At 34.6% G+C, this 24,588-nt stretch overlaps 5 protein-coding genes across 5 annotated transcripts; all 5 read right to left on the reverse strand.

Moving 5' to 3' along the window:
• Positions 1-1,588: 1,588 nt before the first annotated feature.
• On the reverse strand, positions 1,589-3,636 carry LOC138304836 (caveolin-1-like). Its single transcript, XM_069245161.1, has 2 exons — positions 3,480-3,636; positions 1,589-2,477 (listed from the first exon to the last, which is right to left on the reverse strand). The coding sequence occupies exons 1-2, from the start codon at positions 3,546-3,548 to the stop codon at positions 2,145-2,147; spliced, it is 402 nt and encodes a 133-aa protein (XP_069101262.1). The 5' UTR covers positions 3,549-3,636; the 3' UTR covers positions 1,589-2,144.
• A 2,278-nt stretch (positions 3,637-5,914) lies between these two features.
• Positions 5,915-7,212, reverse strand: LOC138304838 (caveolin-1-like). The gene is made up of 2 exons (XM_069245162.1): positions 7,058-7,212; positions 5,915-6,592 (listed from the first exon to the last, which is right to left on the reverse strand). Exons 1-2 carry the CDS (start codon positions 7,118-7,120, stop codon positions 6,260-6,262), a joined length of 396 nt encoding a protein of 131 aa, XP_069101263.1. The 5' UTR covers positions 7,121-7,212; the 3' UTR covers positions 5,915-6,259.
• Positions 7,213-14,352: 7,140 nt separating this feature from the next.
• LOC138304840 (caveolin-1-like) lies at positions 14,353-15,678 on the reverse strand. The gene is made up of 2 exons (XM_069245164.1): positions 15,526-15,678; positions 14,353-14,903 (listed from the first exon to the last, which is right to left on the reverse strand). Exons 1-2 carry the CDS (start codon positions 15,592-15,594, stop codon positions 14,571-14,573), a joined length of 402 nt encoding a protein of 133 aa, XP_069101265.1. The 5' UTR covers positions 15,595-15,678; the 3' UTR covers positions 14,353-14,570.
• A 3,151-nt stretch (positions 15,679-18,829) lies between these two features.
• On the reverse strand, positions 18,830-20,851 carry LOC138304839 (caveolin-1-like). Its single transcript, XM_069245163.1, has 2 exons — positions 20,618-20,851; positions 18,830-20,036 (listed from the first exon to the last, which is right to left on the reverse strand). The coding sequence occupies exons 1-2, from the start codon at positions 20,693-20,695 to the stop codon at positions 19,704-19,706; spliced, it is 411 nt and encodes a 136-aa protein (XP_069101264.1). The 5' UTR covers positions 20,696-20,851; the 3' UTR covers positions 18,830-19,703.
• Positions 20,852-23,146: 2,295 nt separating this feature from the next.
• On the reverse strand, positions 23,147-24,430 carry LOC138336393 (caveolin-1-like). The gene is made up of 2 exons (XM_069285874.1): positions 24,228-24,430; positions 23,147-23,726 (listed from the first exon to the last, which is right to left on the reverse strand). The coding sequence occupies exons 1-2, from the start codon at positions 24,297-24,299 to the stop codon at positions 23,394-23,396; spliced, it is 405 nt and encodes a 134-aa protein (XP_069141975.1). The 5' UTR covers positions 24,300-24,430; the 3' UTR covers positions 23,147-23,393.
• Between the last annotated feature and the right edge of the window lie 158 nt (positions 24,431-24,588).

Below are 24,588 nucleotides of genomic sequence, written 5' to 3' on the forward strand. Positions count from 1 at the left end.
CCACTATATATGTTCGTTACATGAGGAAAGACTCTGACTATTTTCATAAGATTCCATAATGAATTACTAATTAAACACCTTATTTTTTCAAAGTAAATTATCCTGTCAAAGTGAAATTGCGGAGTGAATTTGTGTCCCCAGTTTTAGTCCTGAGAAGATAATCAATACAATTTGCAGTAAAGATAAGACTAAAATGCGAGTCGCATTCACTTAACAATTTTACTTTGACAGGATAATTTACTTTTAAGTATTAATTAACATTATCAAAAATGTATAATACAACTGGAGGATTTATATTCCATACAATAGAAGTACACGGTGCGATGGTTATGTATTAGAGTAAGGCTTGAAGATAATGAGGACTGAGGTTTGGTTGACAGTAGTCTCTCTCAGAATGCATTGCGATCCTCACATTTTATCTCTGTAAACTACTTTCACAATTTTCAAGATTAATATTGAAAAGCGTATTTCCAACGCATAAAAAACTCTATCACATATATTTTTATATATTTTTATAATCCAATTTGGTTATTCTAAACCAAGCAATATAAATGTTTCAAGTAAAGAAATGCAATTATCATTCGACGTCCGTCGCAATATTGCGTGACCCGCGGTCAACAATGGACAGTCCGTAAGCCACTGATAGAAATTAATGCGGGAATCGCAGGACCTGGGCGTGACTGGGCTGTTTTGCGTTACTGCTTGGTGATATTTCTTTTTGTTGTTTGTTTGTTTTTTTTGTTTTTTTTTTTTTTTTTTTTTTTTTTTTTTTTTTTTTTTTTTTTTGTTTTTTTTTTCCTGCATCGGATATTAATGACATTTAATATTTCTTTCAAGCGTTTATGCTATTATATCACGGATACAAGTATTATTTGGGAAAATATCCAAACAAGATTATAACTTTTAATAACAATTATCATATAATGATCCATTCATATAGTTATTCCAAATTCAAAGGATCAAACTATTCGCAATTAAATTTTCCTATTACGTTGTTCTTAAATATCAAAGAAACACAATTTAACAAAGCGTGACAATAAATGTCAATGTATTTAATGTTTAAATAAATGTCATTAATGTATTTAATGTTTAAATATGCATCATTTACTACGTCATTAGATTGGGAACAGATTCACGTCGTTTCTCTACAAAACTATGACGTTTTGTTCACAAACAGATGACGTAAAAATCAATACTGACGCGTTAAAAATGACATATAATCTACCCTGTAATATGTCCAAATGGAATATTAATGCATTGTAGAATAGTTAAATCTGTTAGAAAACATACTGGTCCTTTCAAATGGGGCTGTATGAATATTTCACATCAGCGCGTCATGTTGAAATATCTGTACAAAAAATGCAGTTTACACACCAGTAAACAACAAAAAATTAAAAACATTCCTTATATTTACATTTCGACCGACCATTTCATTTGAATTTAGTGTTCCGTTGAAATAAACCTTCGTTTTTTCAACCTTATAGGATTGATGGAACAGCTGAGTAATTGATGGAATCGCGAAACAGCTGGCTCCTATTTGGCGGGAACATGTGCCAAGTTCCGGGAGTAAATAAAATATAGTCCACAATAACTTTATCGTTTTTAATCCATTTATTCCATATGTTTTCATTTTTTCATTTTGAATAGTAACACAATGCTTCCTATTGCATTCAAACTGATGTTGATATCGAACCTTTGTTATGGCATATATTTTGGCCTAACTGGATGCGCATTCACATAAGGGCGGAAGTCAGTGTTTTGGTTTGTGTTCTTGCGCAACAGCCCCTCTGCGTTTACACAAGTGTAAACGATTGCCCGGTTAGTAAGTTTATATAGGAAATTGAAAACGGAAATGTAAATATTATTAAAATGATAAATAATGTGTACACAATCATTTAACATATATCGTATTTATTACAGATTGAAGGTAGATTGGTTGTTGCCGACAGTCATATGAATCCCTCCAATTATGAAATATATTATAAAATTCCATAGTATCTATTAAAACAGTCGATATAAATACCACATGCCAGTAAGTATTCCAATCAACTGAATTAGAGGGTCGTATCGGCCTCTTAATGCCTTACAAATGGTTCAGTTTGTCCAAACAAGAGTGTTGTTAGTTCAATTACATATCACTGATGTCATTTCTTGTTTATAGTAATGTTACCGAAGCATAGCCCGATTGTTTCACAGAGAGGAGCGAGGCAGCACTGGATACAAGTTCCAAGAAAGCGCTGACATACACCCAGCATGATGGTGTGGACTTTGAGGGCTGGGGTACAGCACCATACCATCTCGAAGGTAATCATGGCGAACTCACATCCCCAGTATAACGCGATACAAATTCCACACAGGGTACTCATGAACTTGTAGCAGCAGTTCTTCCCGCAGGTGAAACATTTGTAGCTGTTTGTCCACACGCAGTCAATACTATGGACAGTTTCCGGTTCCCCAAGAACATCCTCAAATGCAACCTGCAAAACAAGGTCTACCTTGATAATGTTGTGTATTACATGGTGGTTGCACAAGCGCTTTAGTTAGATATTGCAACGATTACTGTTTAGCAGTTTTATTTCGCGGATGTTTTTTTCATATACGCGTTTTCACTGAATTCCGAAAATTCTGAACACCAGTAACTGAGCATGATCACTCAAAGAGAAATCAGCGAACTTTGAAACGCTACCTTCGCTAATAAGTTTCGTATATAAAACCGCGAAACATCGACGCCGCGCTGTACAGACTATGACATTTCAAGAATTTTGACGTTATTAAAATTATGAACTCCAGGAACCCTGGAGATGAAAACGTAATATTTCCAGTTCTTATAAGTGATGTGATATGAGTGGAAATTACTCTTTCATTTGCTAGGTGTGAATGATAGCGATATGCCTTCCGTGGAGTCACTTAATTAGGTAAGCCTCAAATTCACTTGATTTAGATATTTTTCGGATGAATTATCCCTATCCTCCATTCTTTCATAAAACGATAGTCTTCAACAGTTAAGGGTTAACTTAAAATCGCTTAATTTATTCTTCAACGGTAATGGGTTAAAATCGCTTAATTTAAATCTTTATTTCGCGTTATTATAGACGTACATTGAAGGTTTAATAAAAAAGAAGAAAAACCTCTAGACTTCGGTTCAATGCCTTTCTTCATTCACAGGTTCTTCAGGCGGAATAGTTCTTTATTTGGCGTTAGTGTGATTGATGACGTCATATATCACAGCAACGCCAAATAAACAACCATTTCGCCTGAAAACGCCTGTAAAGGTACAATGTAGAAGGCCTTGAAACGAAGTCGAGAGGGTTTTTTTTTATTTTTATTTTATTTATGTAAGTGTATATATACGTATAAAATCATATTACTCCAAATTGCTATTTTTTTTACAATTATATATATAATACTAAAACACAATCAACACGTTGTACTTAGATACCAATATAAATACAGAAGGAGGGAAAGTAATAGAAACGCACCTGAGATGATTCATTGAGGTTGTTGGGATCCCTCCTATCCAGATCGACTTCTTGTTGTTGTTCCGCCATGATGTAGTCCGAGTAAGTGATCTCTATGAGACTAGGGATATGGTTTTACTTCCTATGGCACTTTTAATTACATGGCAACTTGAGGTAGATAGGCGGTGCCAGGTTTGGAAGTCCAATGGTTACGTTTCTTTGATTGGTCGCTATCTTATTACTATTTATGTTTAAATACCCTTGCCATTACTCAAATATCCCTATTATCTATCTTGTGTAGTACACTCGTAGTAAAATAGTAAAATGGTTTATAAATGCTATAGAGGAAAATAGACAATAGCGTATATCAATACACCATGTATATCAGAGCTGTAAAGAAAGCATTATGTACCATTCTTGTTGTCATTCTTTGCAATACGTGCATTAAATAGTGTGCACAGTTTATGTATCGAACATTACGCGCATCTAATAGTCTGAACGCTCTATATATTATACAATTATAGCATTTTGATGAGGTCGATATGTGTTTCAATTTTACCAAGAAAAATTTCGACAAAGGACGTAGTCCGAGGTTGATATTTTTTCTTTGGTAAAAAAAACCATGCATCGACCGAATTCAAAAATGCTACAAAATGTTTTACTATTTGAAATGGTTTTTCTTTACAAGCATTAAAAGACATAAAATTGCTCTCATAGTTTCTCAATGTCCGATTAACGACGTGTATACATTGTAGCTTATATTACTGTCTTAATAAAAGCACCGTCCTTACGTGTATCATAATTACATCTTTGTTTTTGTAGCTTCGAACTTGTTTAAAATTTTCATTTCTCATCAAAACTACCGGCAGAAAGGCAAAATCATCTGTCTATCATTTACTGTTTGACGAAAATTTGTTACCAACAAAATCGGCATCTTAGAAATGCTTAATTTATCAACGTTATAATACATGTCGCATTCAAACGCTTAAATGACTTCGACGCTTTGATGCACTGAATCGGGATATCTCTATCTATTTATAGACAGATCGGTCAATCAACTTTTTCCTATCAACTTTTATCAGTCGATCATTGTTTAATAGGGGGTTACGTGGGGTACCGACGTCCAATGAGATTGTCGAGAAAAAAAAAATAAAACAATATATAATATTCCTCTTTCATGACACAACCCTACCGTCATCCAATGAATTCGGCCTTATAGTAGTTTCGCATATGCCACTATTGCCAAAAGTCTGTTGTGATGTTTTGGCTTCCACAATAACGTAGCCCAAAGATATAAATGTCTGCTATTGTCAAATTTTCTATTTTGCCCTAACGATAAAAATGTTCGTTTTCATAAAGAAAACCTCTCGGACTGTTTTTATAAGATTCCATAATCAATTATTAAATAAGCATTAAGTAAGATTAAGAAGTATAATATTCCATATATGACACTATATGATACAACAAAAAGAATTATCTTCCATGAAATAGTAGACGATGGTGATGGTGGTGGTTATGTAGAAAGGAAAAACCTTGAATGTAATGAGGACTGAAGTTTGGTTGCCAACAGTCTCTCATTGGATTCATTGCGGTCCTCACATTTTATCTCTGTAAACGGCTTTCTCAATTTTCAAGATTCTTGAAATTCAAAGCGTATAAAGGACTCATGAAAAAGTCTTTTATATATATGTTATCAATTTTCTGTATTATCGTATTCTTATAAACGACGATAATTCAAGACAGAATCCAGTTTGATCATATTAAAACATACAATATAGATGTTGTAAGTAGGCCTAAATACATACAATTTGCACACGACTTTTATTATTTTACTTTGCAATGTGTATAATAATATTGGTCCTGTCAGTTGTGTAATACACGTAGGTATAAATTATGATTGTAATTAAGACAACAAGGCGTCTAATCTAATACTTCCATAACTCCTTAACCGACTGAAGCAGCACTTTCTTCCACGTTGAAAACTAATAATTCGTATACGTCCGTTATATGTATTAAAAATGACATTCATTTGAGACGGTGTGAGGGTTCCAAAAAGAAACGAAATGGGAAATATATATTATCCCGAATAATAAAACATATAATCTTTGAAATTGTACGACAGCTTTAAGTTCTCAAAGTAATGAGTGACACCCGATGTGTCACTAAGCAATGCGAGAACCAATAAAGTAATTTGTAATTATACTTTGACATACATTGGTGTATAGCATACATTTCACTACCTACATATTGAACCACGTGGAATATGTAGATGGCTTAACGTTTGTTTCACACGAATGCATAGAGATGGTTTGGATATCAGATATGATATTAGTCTATAAAATATCCAACATCAATGTTAATCCAGTCACAGTAAGAACAGACTAATAACTTTCCAAAAGAAATAATGTCCCTTAAAACTATTGACGACTTTGGTTTTTAATAATGTTAACAAATAACAAATTTGAAATGGTTTATTTCAAAAATAAACGAGATTTGTTGTGCATTTGGTATAAAAATGATAAACAATGTGTACAAGAATGTTTCAACATATACATTATTATTTATCACAGATTGAAGGTAGATTGGTTGTTGCCTACATTCATTTAAATCCCTCTAGTTATGAAATATGTTATAAAATTCCATAGTACATATATTAAAACAATCGTTATAAAATAAATACCACATGCCAATTAGTATTTCAATTAACTGAATCAGAGGGTCATATCGGCCTCTTTATGCCTTACAAATGTTTCAGTTTGTCCCAACGAGAGTTTTGTCAATTCAATAACATATCACTGAAGTCATTTCTTCGTTATAGTAATGTTACTGAAGCATAGTCCAATCGTTTCACAGAGAGGAGCGAGGCAGCACTGGATACAAGATCCAAGGAATCGCTGACATATACCCAGCATGATGGTGTGGACTTTGAGGGCTGGGGTACAACACCATACCATCTCGAAGGTAATCATGGCGAACTCACATCCCCAGTATAACGCGATACAGATCCCACACAGGGTACTCATGAACTTGTAGCAGCAGTTCTTCCCGCAGGTGAAACATTTGTAGCTGTTGGTCCACACGCAGTCGATGCTGTGGTTAGTTTCCGGTTCCCCAAGGACATCTTCAAATGCGACCTATGGAAACAAGATATCACAAATAAAGTGAATGATAATATCATTAATCGGTACATCTTAGGAAATTCAACTGATATGTGTTGGTTTCAAAGAAACGACATTAAAGCCTTTCCAGTTCTGTTTAGAAATTATCGTACTTGTCTATATACAAAACGCAATTAAAATGTGTCTGATTACATAGAAAAGTCTTTAACTTTTTCGTTTTGAAACAAGATACTTATTGCGTAATAAGCATATTATTTTATTTCATAACCTAAGTTATCTCGTTATAACAAGGTAAATTTGTACCTTCTTCATGATACCAAACTAACTTAACCTCGTTATACCAATAGAAGTTATCTCGTTATAACAAGATAGCATTTCTTTTTCCGTAAAATAACATATTTCATAAATTTCATAAAGCATATAAATGATTTTTTGGTTAATTTTCAGAAGCATTAAGATCCAGCAAATACAGTAACTTACCCCGATAGTGCTATTAAGGGAGTTGGGGTCCCTATTGTCAAGGTCAACTTGTTGGTCCGACATGCTGGTGTCTGTGTGGATGTTACCTATGTGGTAGTAATACTGAGCTATGTGTGTTATATAGTGAAGTTACCTGACAACGGTATAGGGAGGGGAGGGGAGTAGGTGGTGTTTTGACCAAGATGTCCATTGGTAACGCTTATTTGATTGGTCGAAATCATATCTTGTCGAGTTCCATTCCATTAAAGATAATAAAGCAGTATTGTGGTGTATTTGAAACTCCTAGATTAGAAATCGAGAAACTTGATACATTCTTCATATATGCTGGTGTCAAATGTTGATTTGAATAAAGGTTCAAGTAAAATGATTATTGTATTGTTCTGTGTTTACTCGAGCGATTTAAATATCCAAGTTTATTCACTCTAAGTATAGTTATAATGACTTAAATGGAGATCTTGCTCATGTAAATCATTTTCTTTATGTTGATTTTTTTGCTAGTCACTAGAGTTTCTGCTGTAAAACCAAAAGTTAGTATGAGATATAGCTATGCGTGCGTTCGTACCAGTTGTACTAAACTGATACGGCACCGTCTAATGGAATGCGTTTTGATTTTTGGGTTTTTCCATGATGGCGGCACCCATATATAAGATAAGCTTCGAATATAAAAGCGAAGTATTTTCTGTGCTAACAATAAATGGATATAAATTTGATACCTTAACGGCATTTATTGAAAGAAATAATACATGTATTTTGATACTCTTTATCTTCGTTTCAACAATGAAAACATTTCGATGACAGATGAAAAATCTCGAGTCCTTCATCTTGTATCCAAGTGATAAGCTTTTGAAAACGAACCACTTGTACCCTAACAGTTCTGCCGGAACGACGCGTTCTATATTAGATACAGCATATTCGTATCGATACAACTGGTACGAATCTGCAAATGGAACGCACGGTTAGAGTTAGTTTTTTGTGAAATACCATATATTGTTTGGTAATTTGTCTTTCTGAAGCTTTATCAAGGGTTGGAATTATTTAGAGTTCATCTGTAAGTCTGTAAGTCCACAAGTTCCAGAGAAGACATGGAAAGAATTACTTATTGAAAAACAACAACCCAGGAATGTTCAATAACATTATTTAATACACGTGATTCACACAATCATCACCACTCACTAAGATCCACGTACCTCACATCGGCGGCCTTCCCAGTCACTGCCTTATATTATATTAAAAAACTAGCAGAAAACATGGAGAAGCATGCAACTACGACAGAATGATACTCCTTTGGCTTTTTCGTGTTAAGACTTATCGCTTCACAATTGTTAAATAAACCTGCAAATGCAGGAAATTCATTGACATTGAAAATCCCGTTTCAAACACACTATTATATAACGACATTTCTGCTGTCTCTGACACTTGTATTGAGCATAAATACTTACATCTAACCTCACTACAGATCATCGTTAAATGGTATTGAAGACATAACTTTAATAATTAGGGATTTCCATTAAGGATGGAAATCCCTATTGTTATTGTTCTGTTTTTTCTTATTATTATTATTATTATTATTCTTATTATTTCCACGAAACCATCTTAACACTTTTTCTCACGAACGGAACAAGGTACGGCGCTCAAATTTGGACACGTTATGTATGTACATGAGAGCTTGAAACGTAAGTTCGATTTTGTACGATAAGGTTCAAGGTCAAGGTCACAGACGTAAAAAACAAATTTTTCGGAACGAAGTTTAAACGCTCATTACTTCCTTACCGTACGCTGTACATGGTTCACGTTTAGTTATTCAGACAGATCTTGACATTGCGCGTGCTTTTCCCATGCCATGTTATCAGAGATTATGTCAAGGTCAAGAGTTCGCTACGGGGTCAAACAAAGGTCAAAAACGAAATTTGTCACAGAAAAGTTTTGAATAGCGCATATGACAGATCATGCTCTCAGGAACATAAAATGACCAATTTCAAGGTCATATGATCAAAAATGGCGGAGATATAGGACATCAAAAATCGAATTTTTAGTTTATATTTGTCCTTGCCCGAGACGTTTTAGCGCCTTTAAACCTGTATGTACAGTGTTGATTTTTCATACCTATGTTGTATGAACTTTTGTCTTCAAAAGTTATTTATTTTAAAGGGGTTATATAGAAAAATGGCGAAAATATAGCTCTCCAAATATGGCAATTTGTTTCATTTTCTTATTTTTGTCCGTTGTTTGTGAGCTCGTAGGGCCTTTATCGTCTCATGTAGGGTGTTGATTTTTTGTAAATGTTAGCTTTAGCCTATTGTCTGTACAGGTTTTTAATTTCAAAGACATGAATTTGAAAATGGCGGAAATATAGACCTCCGAATATGGCGTTTCGTTCATTTTTTAACGTAAATTTTAGCGTAATTCATGAAAATTCAAAGGTGAAATGTTTTGAATTGGATGTGAAAGATCATGCTTTCAGACACATAAAATGACCAAGTTCAAGGTCATAAGATTCAAAATGGCGGAGATATAGGACATCGAAAATCGAAAATTTGGTTTTTATTTGTCCTTGCACGAGACGTTTCAGCGCCTTTAAACCTGTATGTACAGTGTTGATTTTTCATACCTGTGTTGTATGAACTTTTGTCTTCAAAAGTTATTTATTTTTAAGGGGTTATATAGAAAAATGGCGAAAATATAGCTCTCCAAATATGGCAATTTGTTTCTTTTTCTTATTTTTGTCCGTTGTTTGTGAGCTCGTAGGGCCTTTATCGTCTCATGTAGGGTGTTGATTTTTTGTAAATGTTAGCTTTAGCCTATTGTCTGTACAGGTTTTTAATTTCAAAGACATGAATTTGAAAATGGCGGAAATATAGACCTCCGAATATGGCGTTTCGTTCATTTTTTAACGTAAATTTTAGCGTAATTCATGAAAATTCAAAGGTGAAATGTTTTGAATTGGATGTGAAAGATCATGCTTTCAGACACATAAAATGACCAAGTTCAAGGTCATAAGATTCAAAATGGCGGAGATATAGGACATCGAAAATCGAAAATTTGGTTTTTATTTGTCCTTGCACGAGACGTTTTAGCGCCTTTAAACCTGTATGTACAGTGTTGATTTTTCATACCTGTGTTGTATGAACTTTTGTCTTCAAAAGTTATTTATTTTTAAGGGGTTATATAGAAAAATGGCGAAAATATAGCTCTCCAAATATGGCAATTTGTTTCATTTTCTTATTTTTGTCCGTTGTTTGTGAGCTCGTAGGGCCTTTATCGTCTCATGTAGGGTGTTGATTTTTTGTAAATGTTAGCTTTAGCCTATTGTCTGTACAGGTTTTTAATTTCAAAGACATGAATTTGAAAATGGCGGAAATATAGACCTCCGAATATGGCGTTTCGTTCATTTTTTAACGTAAATTTTAGCGTAATTCATGAAAATTCAAAGGTGAAATGTTTTGAATTGGATGTGAAAGATCATGCTTTCAGACACATAAAATGACCAAGTTCAAGGTCATAAGATTCAAAATGGCGGAGATATAGGACATCGAAAATCGAAAATTTGGTTTTTATTTGTCCTTGCACGAGACGTTTCAGCGCCTTTAAACCTGTATGTACAGTGTTGATTTTTCATACCTGTGTTGTATGAACTTTTGTCTTCAAAAGTTATTTATTTTTAAGGGGTTATATAGAAAAATGGCGGAAATATAGCTCTCCAAATATGGCAATTTGTTTCTTTTTCTTATTTTTGTCCGTTGTTTGTGAGCTCGTAGGGCCTTTATCGTCTCATGTAGGGTGTTGATTTTTTGTAAATGTTAGCTTTAGCCTATTGTCTGTACAGGTTTTTAATTTCAAAGACATGAATTTGAAAATGGCGGAAATATAGACCTCCGAATATGGCGTTTCGTTCATTTTTTAACGTAAATTTTAGCGTAATTCATGAAAATTCAAAGGTGAAATGTTTTGAATTGGATGTGAAAGATCATGCTTTCAGACACATAAAATGACCAAGTTCAAGGTCATAAGATTCAAAATGGCGGAGATATAGGACATCGAAAATCGAATTTTTAGTTTTTATTTGTCCTTGCACGAGACGTTTTAGCGCCTTTAAACCTGTATGTACAGTGTTGATTTTTCATACCTGTGTTGTATGAACTTTTGTCTTCAAAAGTTATTTATTTTTAAGGGGTTTTATAGAAAAATGGCGGAAATATAGCTCTCCAAATATGGCAATTTGTTTCTTTTTCTTATTTTTGTCCGTTGTTTGTGAGCTCGTAGGGCCTTTATCATCTCATGTAGGGTGTTGATTTTTTGTAAATGTTAGCTTTAGCCTATTGTCTGTACAGGTTTTTAATTTCAAAGACATGAATTTGAAAATGGCGGAAATATAGACCTCCGAATATGGCGTTTCGTTCATTTTTTAACGTAAATTTTAGCGTAATTCATGAAAATTCAAAGGTGAAATGTTTTGAATTGGATGTGAAAGATCATGCTTTCAGACACATAAAATGACCAATTTCAATGTCATAATGACATATGATTCAAAGTGGCGGAGGTATAGAACTTTCAGCGATTTTGAGTTGTGATTACATGATGTGGCATGTGGCCAAAGGGAGATAATCGGTATCTAATACTAAAACTCTAATCGTACGTGTTATTCCGCATTGGTTCAAGATCTTCATAAGAAAAGGAGAATTTTTGCACTTTTAAAAAACCTGAAATTCTAATGTTTTTACCTATTCATTATCAAAATTGATATTTTGAACATAAATCTCAATATGAATTTCATATCATGGTTATCTAGGAATAATTACCTGTCAGAAAACATTTTTAATTTTGAAATTAATAATTAGCCAGCCAATCAGCGGCCGGGTTAAAATTCTGTCCTGGGCTCATACACACGGGCCGTTTCGAAGGTCTTTCTTCATTTAGTTTTGAATACTTTTCGAGATGTTTTTAAGTTCTACATGTACACGTATATATGAACAATGTACACATGTTTGCGTAAATACACGTACATGTGTAGCTACACCGCATACATGGGAGGCCGTCCTTACGTGACCCTAGCTGTTAATAGGACGTACATTTGAACAAACAAACAACAAAAGTAATGCACAAACCCAATAACTGACAGGTTTAAAAACCTTTTATGTGTGTGGCAGAGCTGTCACCTGTGACACCGGATGTTCAAACACAACCGGTTCAATTTTGAGAAACTACCCGGCCGTTTTGAGATCACAGAAACTATAGAGGACCGTGTTAACGTTTGCTACTATTCAGGTTAAATGAAGTTATCAAAATTCTTTACAAATTTTACATCTACATGTATTGTCCGACCCACACATAAACCATTAACTGGTGTACCCTGAATATATCCAATCAGCAGGCTCCTATATATTCACCTCTCTATGAAATCTTGTGCCCAAAGGGGGATTCCCCTAAATCTGTTTTTCGGTTGAACCAGACTGCTTTCCTAAGAAACGCTCTCTGATTAATATTGAGTGAGATCGTCCGTTCGTTCAACCAATCGTCTGTTCGCTAACATTACTTATATCATTACATAGGTGGAAATCCCGTGTTTTGATCGCGATCAAATCTAGTGATATTTTATTTCATGCTGTTCATTCTGTAAGTGAATTTGAATTTTGAAGCTTGTTTGAAAATATGTTCCTTCGATTAACAACTTGTTGATAGTATTGCAATATCAGTCAAACTTTCTCCTACAGCATGAAATATAAGCATGTAGTTTGGATATTATAAAGTTGCTTAATTACCATGTAAGAGAAAGCGCGAACAACAAGGTGATCACACAGTACCGGTATTTTAATGCTTCATATTCCTATGTTTTCAATAGTTTGACTTTGGCGGCAGTACACCGGAAACATTTGTACAGTACTGTATTTGAATCTTCACAATAACCCTTCTTCTTATTTTATGATTAAGTGAAGCAGCAAGGATGTCGCCAATATCTAACTTTGCTGACATGTTTTCTTTTTGTCTTTTCATGCGAAAGTCCTCGTTTATTTTCTCGAAATTTGTAACTGATTCTGTATCAATGCTTTATGCTTCATTTGTTGCTGTTCAGGAACTTGTATACTGTTTGGTAGTTATTGCACTAGTATTGTGGTTTTTACCTCTGGTAATCGTACTGGTAGTGGTTGGTTTGAATCATTGGTTGACAAAAGGCATTAATATTTATGATAATGATATTAGATTTCGAATGAACAATTCCTGGTAAATTTATATGACTATATTTCATACTATGTAATTTAACTTTGAATTATAAACCGATTTTAAAATATACTGGTTGCCGTTAATTCCTGCATATTACCCGCACTGTGGCATAACTGGAGGGAAAATCAAATCCAGATAACCCACACAGACGTATAGATCGCTGAGTATACGTCGATATACTGTAAATACAACTTTAAAGCTGCTACGATATTTCGTGATTTCCGTTTCGAAACCATTTCGCGAAGACAATTATTCGCGAATTTAAAAGTTGATTTCCAATTTCTATCAATATTGATAATATAGATATTAATTTGCGGAATATAAACTTTCGCGATAATCTATGTGGATTGCAAAAATATGCGAAAAAAATGTACGCGAAAGAAAGTTGTTTTACATCATATGTACATTTATAGTCTGCACTAATAATGACTAGTAAGCTTCTTTTGATAAAGGGAGTGATTTAATTCGAAGGAGGCGGGTATATTAAAAAATACACTAAATAATGTATACATTATTTGCTAATAGGCTCCACATACATGCAAAAATAGCTTAATTACAAATTCTGTAGTATGTGGAGATGGCACCAGGCCACCAGATCATAAGCTTTTGATAAGATTTTCTCAGTCAATATTCTTATATAAGATTGTCAAGTTTGAAATGTAGGGAATCTGGCATGTCGCAGAGATAAATATTTTCAAATTGAAGTTCTAATATTTTAGTGATGATTGTTATATTCCAAAAATTGGTCACAAGTCTACGGGGGAGAAGGTAATACAGCTAATCACCTACTGTTTTCTCTACCCACAATTTGAGAAAAAAAAAATGATAAAAAATTATCTGGTAATAGTTTCCACAGGTTAGGTATCTGAATATCATACCACCCGCGGGTAATACTCGTGGAATTACGCTATATAGTTCCGTTTCTGATAGCAACACTGAATTATTCCCAACTGATGGTCACAATAGCAACACCGTTAACAAAGGTGGTGATTGCTTATAGACCAAGGTTTCCGGTCCTGTCTTTCAGATATAGCGTTTTCTTACCTCATAACAATATCTTAATAAAGAAAATACACATGTTGTTAAATAAATAATTTATTGTAAAAGAAATGCAATATGATCAATAGAATAGTAAATAATAAATTGAGATGTATGTGTACTCAATATTTAATAAAATATCAAGTTGTTTGTAAAGTTGGGGAGTTCCAGCCGAAACTGGCTTGTATCACAGCACATTGTATAACGGATGGCACAGAATATATTTGATTTGTCAATGAAAAGTTTGGATCCAGATTTATCATTTCTTCGTAATGGTAATGTTACTGAAGCATAGTCCAAGTGTTTCACAAAGAGGAGCGAGGCAGCACTGGATACAAGAACCAAGGAATCGCTGACATACACCCAGCATGATGGTGTGGACTTTGAGGGCTGGGGTACAACACCATACCATCTCGAAGGTAATCATGGCGAACTCACATCCCCAGTATAACGCGATACAAATTCCACACAGGGTACTCATGAACTTGTAGCAGCAGTTCTTCCCGCAGGTGAAACATTTGTAGCTGTTTCTCCACACGCAGTCAATGCTGTGAGCTGCCTCGGGTTCTCCTAGGACATCCTCGAATGCGACCTAAAAGAAATATAAGTGATAGTGTTTAACATTTAGAAGGAAAACAAAAATGTGAATTGATAAAACTGAACGCCATTGTTTTCGTATTGTTTAAATTAGGAATCGGTTATAAAGCAATTGCTAAGTGTTAAGTACAAAGTACAGTTTTTTCACTAAACATTTCACATTACAATCACACTGACCCGTGCTGATGTCGGCAGAATAAACCTAAGTTAAATCATAATGATATATGGCAACAACAGATTTTCTTTTTATTTAATTCGGAACTTTTTTTTCAAGGTATCGCGAACTTATCGTTTTTCACATTGAAACTCATTAACATTCTTTCATAATTATCTTCTGGGTAGCGAAATGTCCCTAACACCAAAGAAGTATTTTTTTAGTTAATAGATAAATTTAAGTTAATAAAAAATAAAATGAAAATAAAGCTACCATATCAAGTTAGGATTTTTTTTTTTTCATTTTACAAAAAAATGGAGGTTGATTATTCTTTTCTTGTCAGCAACTGTTAAATATGAACGATTCATTCGAAATTAAATTTAAAAATATATGTATATGCATATCCTTAATATGTGACTTTTGTATATAAATCTGAAATCAAACAATCAGAAATATGACCTACCTGACAAGTGCCGTTTAAGCTGTTAGGATCCCTTTGGTTTAAGTCTACTTCCATAGCTTGTTCAGTCATTTCGACTTGGAGAAACGGAGGTGAACTACACAAGCACTAGCCTAGTGAATGGTTGCTAATACTGGGGTTTCGAATTTATACCTCTTAATTTTTTGCCGATTGATAATTGCTTGACGACTGTGACAATGGAGAGCGGAAAGGGGAGGTTCATTTTTTAAACGGACGGCGTCATTGGTAACGACCTGACTAAAGTGGACTGTAAAACAGCGTTTGGCTTTGTCTCTTAGAGAAGAGTTTAACTGCACTATTGTTAATCTATTTGAATGAAAACGTTAAAACCCTTTCATTTACGGGCTAACGACATACCGTGGTATTGATTTCTGAGATAAAATCGGGTATAAGAGCGAGCAAAGGTATTGTAATATTTTGTTAGTTCAGGTATTCCTGATATGTCACTATTTCATTTAACACAAAGTTCTATCAATGTCAAACTGTCATAATCATTTAATTAGGGAACAGAAGTAGTCTGTGGTAAAAACAAAGTTACAGCGACACACATGATAGCGTATACCGTACCTTCATTGCCAGATATCAATTATTGGCCCATAATACAATAAACAACTAATAGCAGTGGTTGTAGTGTTGGGTGGCAGTGACACATTCATGGTCATTACCCGAGTATCTTGTCACTTTCGATAGTATAGAATGTTCAAGGATGGAGGTGAAACACCAACTCATATAACTATATGTAAAAGGTCATAATTGTGTAGTCTTGGTGAGTCCTAGTCGTAATACTAATTCTACCTCTCGGCTAGACAGAACTTCTCCTGACACCATATGCTATCAAGGAAACCTGGGCCCAGTTTCACGAACATTCCTTAAATTTAAGGAATTTCTTAACTTAAAATTCCCCTTAAAAGCACTGCAAGTTAAATAATTCCTTATAGGTTAGGAACGTTCGTGAAACTGGGCCCAGAAGGTTTTGGTGTACAGTATAATTTAAGTTTATAAAAGGCTTTTTTTGTTCTATGTTGCCGAGTTTGTAGTGAGAACATGTTTATGGAACATCTTACGTTCGGTAATACATTTACATGATACAGGATAGAGAATAAACAGATAATAGCTTTGGCATAATAATAAATTGTTTACGTTAACATCCGTATCATTAACATATACAAATATCATGTTTCCGTAATTATGTACCTGACCTTACTTAACCCGCGTGACTGATCACTGTACTACTTACACTAAGCTAGTGCCCATGATTAGGGCCATACAACTGCTAGTCTGGCGGAGGTTATAGCAGATTCAAGGGTTAGGTAAGGGTTTCACATAGAAACCAGGGTAAATAAATATTAAGTTCCATGCCTATTTCTTCTTTGTCTGATTATTCATTATCTTTTTAAACATGTATACTTGGAAATAAACTGTATATAAATTTAGACCACCAAACCATATATCCAACGAATAATTTGATCAAAAGGCAGGGTTGATAGCTCTAGTGTACTAAGTATTGGTTCTGAAAGGGATATACAAACATCCCATTCAGGTAATCAGTGCAGCTATTATATATTTAAAAAATGGTGTTTTTTTTAAAGATTTGGAATTGAATAGATATTTAAACACATCAAGACACCATGCACGCTACAAGGAGAGTACTGAATAATTATCGGGAATACCCTTGTCAATATAGCCTCTCTGAATACAGGAAACATGTTATCCGAACCCACTGATAACTGATCTAAACAACAAATGGAGGTGTGCAATTGTACACTGTATCGTATATACAATGTATTGTATTTAATTATCAGGAAAAGAGATGCACAGTGTATAGACTCTAGCTGTTGTCCTATTTCTATTGTTATAGCATCGGAAACTATAATATTATGAATTAAAAACATGTCAGATGGAAATTCTTCAGTAGAAACCAAGCAGGTGTGTCAAATGTGGCTATCTTGCTGGTGGCTATCGCCAATAAGTGGTTTGTTTACTGAGGTTTTTGGTGGTATGGGAGATCACTTCCGATTTATTACGTAAAATCAACTGATGTTGGTGTATAGTAGCTTTACATGTAAATAATCTAAACTCAAAGGTATATCAGTGCGACGTAGTGTTTTCAGTGAACTATAACGTTATATCTTACCATGTATTCTAGCCGTTATACACAAAAAAACCAATACATTCATAAAACATGCATTATGATTGCAGTCGTGGTTAATGGGGAGAGGAGGCTCTTTACATAATAAATACAGCTGGTGATATGTGTCAGGGCGCGACGATTCAACTACATCTGTTTGCTATGATTTATCCACCCATATGTTTGTTACCTGGTATTTCTGATAAAGTATACCAACATACAATAAAGGTCATTTAATATTATAAGACTCTTTCATATGTGGATATGAAGGATAGGGATATTCTACCCAAGGGTCACAAAATGTAATAAAACCCGAGGTTTGCCGAGGGTTTTGCAACATTTTATGATTCCGAGGGTAGAATATCCCTATCCTTCACATCCACTTATGAAAGAGTATTTTTCTTTCATACCTTGACGTTTTATTGCAATTTTACAACTATAATATCCCGCCAATTTGTAATAAATTCAAAGAAATCCACGCCTGAAAGTCAATTTTTCACAAAAATTCGGTTGTTTGTGATCTTTTATAGTAAAACCAGTCAAGTTTGTGAAAAAAATGTTAAAATTTTACCGAGGAAATAGAAATTTTGTTGACGCCGTGACGTCACGAGGCTTTATTGCATGGGTAGTCATGCAATACAGCCTCAGGCGGCATGGGTGTATTGCCCTAGACCAGCCAATATTACATCCGTAGGTATGAAAGAATAACACATGCTTATCTCTGTTATGATAAACATTTACATTTAAATATTTCAAAATTGTTTGATACCTTAACGGATTTGAAAATTGCTCCACCGACGATATTTGACATTCAATTTTCAAAGTGTTCAATATGATGCGTTTTCACTGAACATTGAATGCACATTTGAATGCTGTGCAGCTCCACATATGACATACGACAGTTTCGCTATTAAAAATACTCTCGCCGACCAATGGCCGGACATTAAAATATTGTGCTGGTAGAAATTCGACATTTAGCATTAAAAATAGAAAAAAAAAATATCACACACGACATTTAAATTTTGAATTTTAAAATTCAAAGTTCGAGCTGCACAACATTCAAAATGCAAATGCCGTATGATTTTTCTAGATCTGCATGACATCCAATTCAGAATAGTGATTGTCGAATGATGAGCTGCACAACATTCAAAAGTTCGCTTGTTGGCAATGACAGTTTATTATGAAATGTCGTATTTATGAATGTTAAATATGGCATGTAGAGTTGCATATTAAAATTCCTAACATTGAATGTCGAGTTGCAGAACATTCAAAATGCGAATGTCGTATTGCGAGTTGCACCTCATTCTAATTTTGAATATTGAATGTAGAGCTGCACTATATTCGAAATGTAAATGTTGAATGTTGCAAGTCAAGCTGTATGGCATTCAAAGTCTATAGAAAGATGTATTTTTTTTTAATTTTGACTGTTGATGCCACCATGCAGAAGTTATGAATCACAAACCTAGTAGTGATGATCTATACAGTCGTTACGGAAAAAAATGTTATACGCAGGGCGTCAATACATTTAAATATAGTATTTATTTCAATGTATTATTCACCATTCTAGAGATCATCCAATTTGCTTGTAACGAGCATTGCCATTTGCTTGTAACGAGCATTGCCATTTGCTTGTAACGAGCATTGCCATTTGCTTGTAACGAGCATTGTCATTTGCTTGTAACGAGCATTGCCATTTGCTTGGAACAAGTACTTGCCTACGTTTGTATGTTTTTGTTTGAATGAAGTGAAATGTTGAGACATAAATTGTATTTTGAAAAATAATACACGAGAATGATAAGCACATTGTTTACATCAGTAATATTATGTATCTCAATGAAGAAAAAGAAAGAAGAAAATTATCAATATGACGACCTTTGTAACGTCACGGCATTCGATTCAATAATATAGATCAACTAGAATATAACAGCATGTTAAGATGAGGCTGTATATTGAGAGTACACACTGAATTTGTTATGTTTTGGATTCATAGCATCAAGTTAATGCCTGTTCCAATTGGTTTGTCTTATCATCATCACTGTTTCTTCATTGTAATATTTGTGAAGCACAATCCGACTGTTTCACATATTGGAGCTAAACAACAGCTGATACAGGTACCGAAGAAGCGCTGGAGGATTGCTAAGAACAGTTGGTAGGCTTTGAGGGCCGGCGTACAGATCCAAACCAACTCAAATGTAAGAATAGCGAACTCGCATCCCCACATCAGAGCGATACATAAGCCACACAAGGTGGTGATAACCTTGTAGCAGCAGTTCTTTGAGCAGGTGAAACAGGTATGAGATAGAGTCCACACACAGTCTACACTGTGTGTCCCTTCAGGCTCTCCCAACACGTCATGGAACGCCACCTGTTGGAAGATATTATTAACGGCTGAAATTTGTTCTGCGTGATATATCCTATATATTAGAAAGTTATCTGTCCTTAAGGGTAGCTATTGATTGTGACGCCAGGTGTTTGCGAGCGTAACGTTATAGTTTTCGGAGAAAACGAGATGCATTCAATACCTACCCGCTTGGGAGCCATAACTCTGTAATATGCCAAAATTTATACAAACTCTGTTCCTATATTCCCAAGGATGTTTCTGGCCAAATTTGGTTAGAATCCATGCAGAACTCTATGCCTAGTAGTGATTTAAAGGATTTACTTCTATTTCCCCTATTGGGTCCCGCCCCTTCTGTCCCCATCCATCCCATCTATAGGCAAGCATCAGACGTAGTCAACAAAAACATGTAAAAACGAATGTATACAAAAAGCTTGAGAAACTAGACATTTCAGTGCGTAAATACGATATCAATTAAATTATGCGGAATCTCTACTTCACTAGTTGAAATAAAACGGAAAGCGAAGAACAAAATTAGACATGAGAAAATATAATAACTTGAGATATATTATTGGGTAAAATATTTCCTTATGACAACAAAGACTCACCTGGACATTTCCATGGAGAGAGTTGGGGTCCCGTCTAGTTAGATCAATTTGTTCATAGTCTTCAACTTGTTGTGCCATCTTTACAAGTATTAGACGACTGAGCAAAGCAACTAAAGAATGATCACTGAACACTTTACCAGTAATTATATGGTGGACACAGAAACAAACGTATACACAATTAATTGTAAATAGTGAACAAGATCACAGGGTTTTGACCAAAATTGTAAACTCACGTTTTATGTATTAATGTATGATAGTATACCGGTATATATATTAAAGGGCGGTTGAAAAGAAGTATACGCCAAAACCCTGAGATCAAATCTAGGTTGGCAACCATCAAACAATGCATACCAATGTTATCTACTAATCATACCATTGTTTTTCAGTGTCACCTCTTATCACTTCATTCCTTATATTGTAATGTCTTGACATTGTACATGTATACCTATATCTATTCAATTAATAAGGAATATTTAAATCCCATTTGTCCCGTCCGATCAGTTTTGATAATATCATACTCCGTGACTATGTGTCACCTACAGGAACGTAAAACAATGGCGACCAGTAACATTGTGACTGTTGATACCTACGTTGACATCCTTCGCTGACTATTATCGGAACAGAGAAAAAGATTTGTTTTAGTATTCTGATTATATTGTTGGTAAAAAAATGGCTACATCGTCATTAATTATCTGAAATTCATTGTAGACAATTGAAACAAATTCTGATTCAGAATGGAAAAGGGAAAGGATTACTCTAAAGAAGTTAACATGTTCTCTTTTGTACTGTTTTCTATTTTTGTTACATTTGAATGATTTCAGTTCATTTAAAAAAATCGAAATCAAAGATTTAATCGGGATTGGCAGCAGGTATTGCTTGTATAAGTCCTCTCCCTTAGTATTAAGACTCGGTTGTTTGTTGGTAGATTCGTGGTGGGATACAGTAACGTTATATTATTTTATTATGTAATTCTGTTATAATAATGATCAATATAGTATGTGTGGTTTTCTTCAGCAAAACCGGAGTCCAAATTTCTAAAGGACGATTATACCTTATTTGTTTCCCGTTAGTTTCTGTTGATGTAAGCATTGATTGTGTAAGATTATAAGACTCTTTCATATGTGGATAAAAAAGATAAGAATATTCTACCCGAGGGTCATAAAACTTTGTAAAACCCGAGGCTTTCAGCATAGTTTCTGAAGAAAAAATGTTAAAATTGTACCGAGAGAGTAGTAATTGTGTTGACGCTGTGACGTCATGAGGCGTTATTGTATGGGTAGCAATGCAATACAGCTTCATGCGACATGAGTGTATTGCCCTGGACCAGCCATTATTACACGTGTAGGTACGAGAGAAATAACATTCTAAAGTCTCTGCACTGTCTTCTGATCAGTCATGCATGCACAGGTTTAATAAACTTTTCAAAGTTTGATAACTCAAGTCTTTTTTGTTATCTATTCTACTTTTTCCCAAAACATCAATAATTACTTTATAATCATTCATATTGAACTTGAAACTGATGTCCCAAACGGATCGACCGAAATAAATAAAAAATCTTTTGCTATAGTAACACTAATTTATATTGCCTTCTGAAATAATAAACCGACAACAATTAAAAACGAAAATAAGTACATTTTTACATATGGCATCGAACAAACATTTAAAACGCCTTAAAATAAATGTAGAATAATTTTTGTTATAAGTTGAATATGATGTTTACTATGGTTGCCATGAACCAATAAGATTACATCCGGTTCGTTGCTAAAAACAAACTACTCCGTTTTGTTGCTAAGGACGAACATTGATGACTATATCATGATAGCGGATTTGGTTTTTTAAACTAATGGGTTTGCACTTACAGCAATAATGTTTTTGATACATTTTTCCATGTGTGCGAAATTTTACTTGTGATGCTTACTATCTACAGATGAGTGGGACGACTGGTTTATCTGTTGTCAGTGTATAATGTAAAAAGGGTGGGCCGTATTGTTTGGTGTCTCTGACAGCATGCTTCAATGCGATAACACTTCAAACTCCAGACATCAATCCCACTCTTTCAAAGAGACGTAACACGAACATACCGCAGCCTTCCAAAATATACCGCCATGACCATTTATATACGTAACACATTATACAAAAGCGAGACCCACCATGCTTAAATGACCTTATCTGTCAATAGGACGATGAGCCTGATTAAGCAAAACAAACAAAACTTTATGCATAATATGTATAACGATTTCCGTCACACAAGCTGTATTGGTTGAGTTACTCATTCCGAAGTGTATTCCTAAATTTATGAATGCAACAGTGCCATGTTTAGTATGAGAAGTGTTTCGTCTAAATAAGTATTGACTTAAACTTCAACACTACACAAACTGATTGTGTATGAATATTCTAAACAAACTGATAAAAAGCATAAAAAATGTAAAGTAAAAATTTATTTGTATATGTACATTACATCATAAATAACTTAGATATCACAGATGAGTGGTGTCAATTCAGCGTTCTTATTTTGGCAAGTTCTACCTTGTAAGTCCATTAAGAATTAATCCAAAACAGGAAGAATATCTACCCTGTTGATATTTAGAACTCCGAGACAGATTGTCTTGAAAGTCAGGGTTGAGGAAAGGACACATAACCAACAGAACAGGGAATAGTTTAGATAGGTTCCCTCCCCTTACTCACTACTGTCCACCAGAGTGCGTTGCGAAATGGCGGTTATCAAGGAGGACACCAGTCTGGAACCAGATTCACACTAAAGACTGTCGGCAATGATTCATGAGTTTTGAACTGTTATCTTGCTGAAACATAGACCACAGGTCTCACAAATCGGGGCCAGGAAGCACTGGATGAGCGTACCAAAGAACTTCTGGGCACATCCACAGTAGATGGCGAAGATTCTCAAACATGGGGTTATGCACCAAATTTGATCGAAAGCAATGAAGGCAAACTCGCATCCCCAGTAAAGAGCGATACAGATTCCACAAAGAGTGGTCATGAACTTGTAGCAGCAGTTTTTGCCACAGTTGAAACACCAGTAGCTGTTTTTCCACACACAGTCAATGCTATGGGCGCCAAATGGTTCTGCGAGGACATCCTCAAACGCGACCTATGGACAAAGAAACATAAAGATGATTCAGTGAGTCTCAAAAATAAAAATGAATTACTTGTAAATATCAAAACGCTATATACGGAGGAAGTAAAGTGTTGAAAGGTATAGAAAGAAGCTACTTAAGTATGAGTTCGCATCTCTTAGAGACATATTGTAGATAAAATAATGGTCCTGAATATCATTATAATTAAAGCAATTAACTACAGGCTAGCAAATTACTTATATATTCGTATGAAATATGTGTGCCAGTGCTACTCATAAATGTACCCATATGTGTTTGAGATAAAATCGTACATCCTTTGTTATTTTGTGTTAAGCTCTTTCGACAATTGGTGCCTTTTTATATTCTTATTTGTCTCTTTTAATATAACTTATAAGTAATATAAGTCGAAATAATAATAAACCTGAAAATTAACCACAAATTATATTATTAGTATTAAGATGATATCGTGGTATCGAGAATTTCGTAGGTCCTTATCCACTGTTACGTCACCTTACCTTACAATGGTTGTTAATTTCGTTTGGGTCCCTGTTTACCAAATCACAATCATCCTCCCTCTGTTGTGACATGATGCAGCTCGCTCGGTGTTGGCCTTTTCGCTAGTGGGTGATGCACATAGGTCTCCAGACGCAACTGGGCGGTAAGTAATTCAGGCCTTATATATCCCCAACACAAGACATTGCCCAGGAGACGTATTGTACACAAACCATATTATTGATGCTCCCTTGATTTCCCATTAACTGCTATCTTGAAAGGATATTTAATGACATTCAAAATGGGATAGATTCGGAGTATTTTCCCTACAAAAGCGATCCGCCTGAAAGAATATGCAAATAAGTAGGATGTCTTATCCAGATT

The sequence above is a fragment of the Argopecten irradians genome, chromosome 12 (assembly GCF_041381155.1).
Source record: "Argopecten irradians isolate NY chromosome 12, Ai_NY, whole genome shotgun sequence".
In the NCBI taxonomy this organism is placed as follows: Eukaryota; Metazoa; Mollusca; class Bivalvia; order Pectinida; family Pectinidae; genus Argopecten; species Argopecten irradians.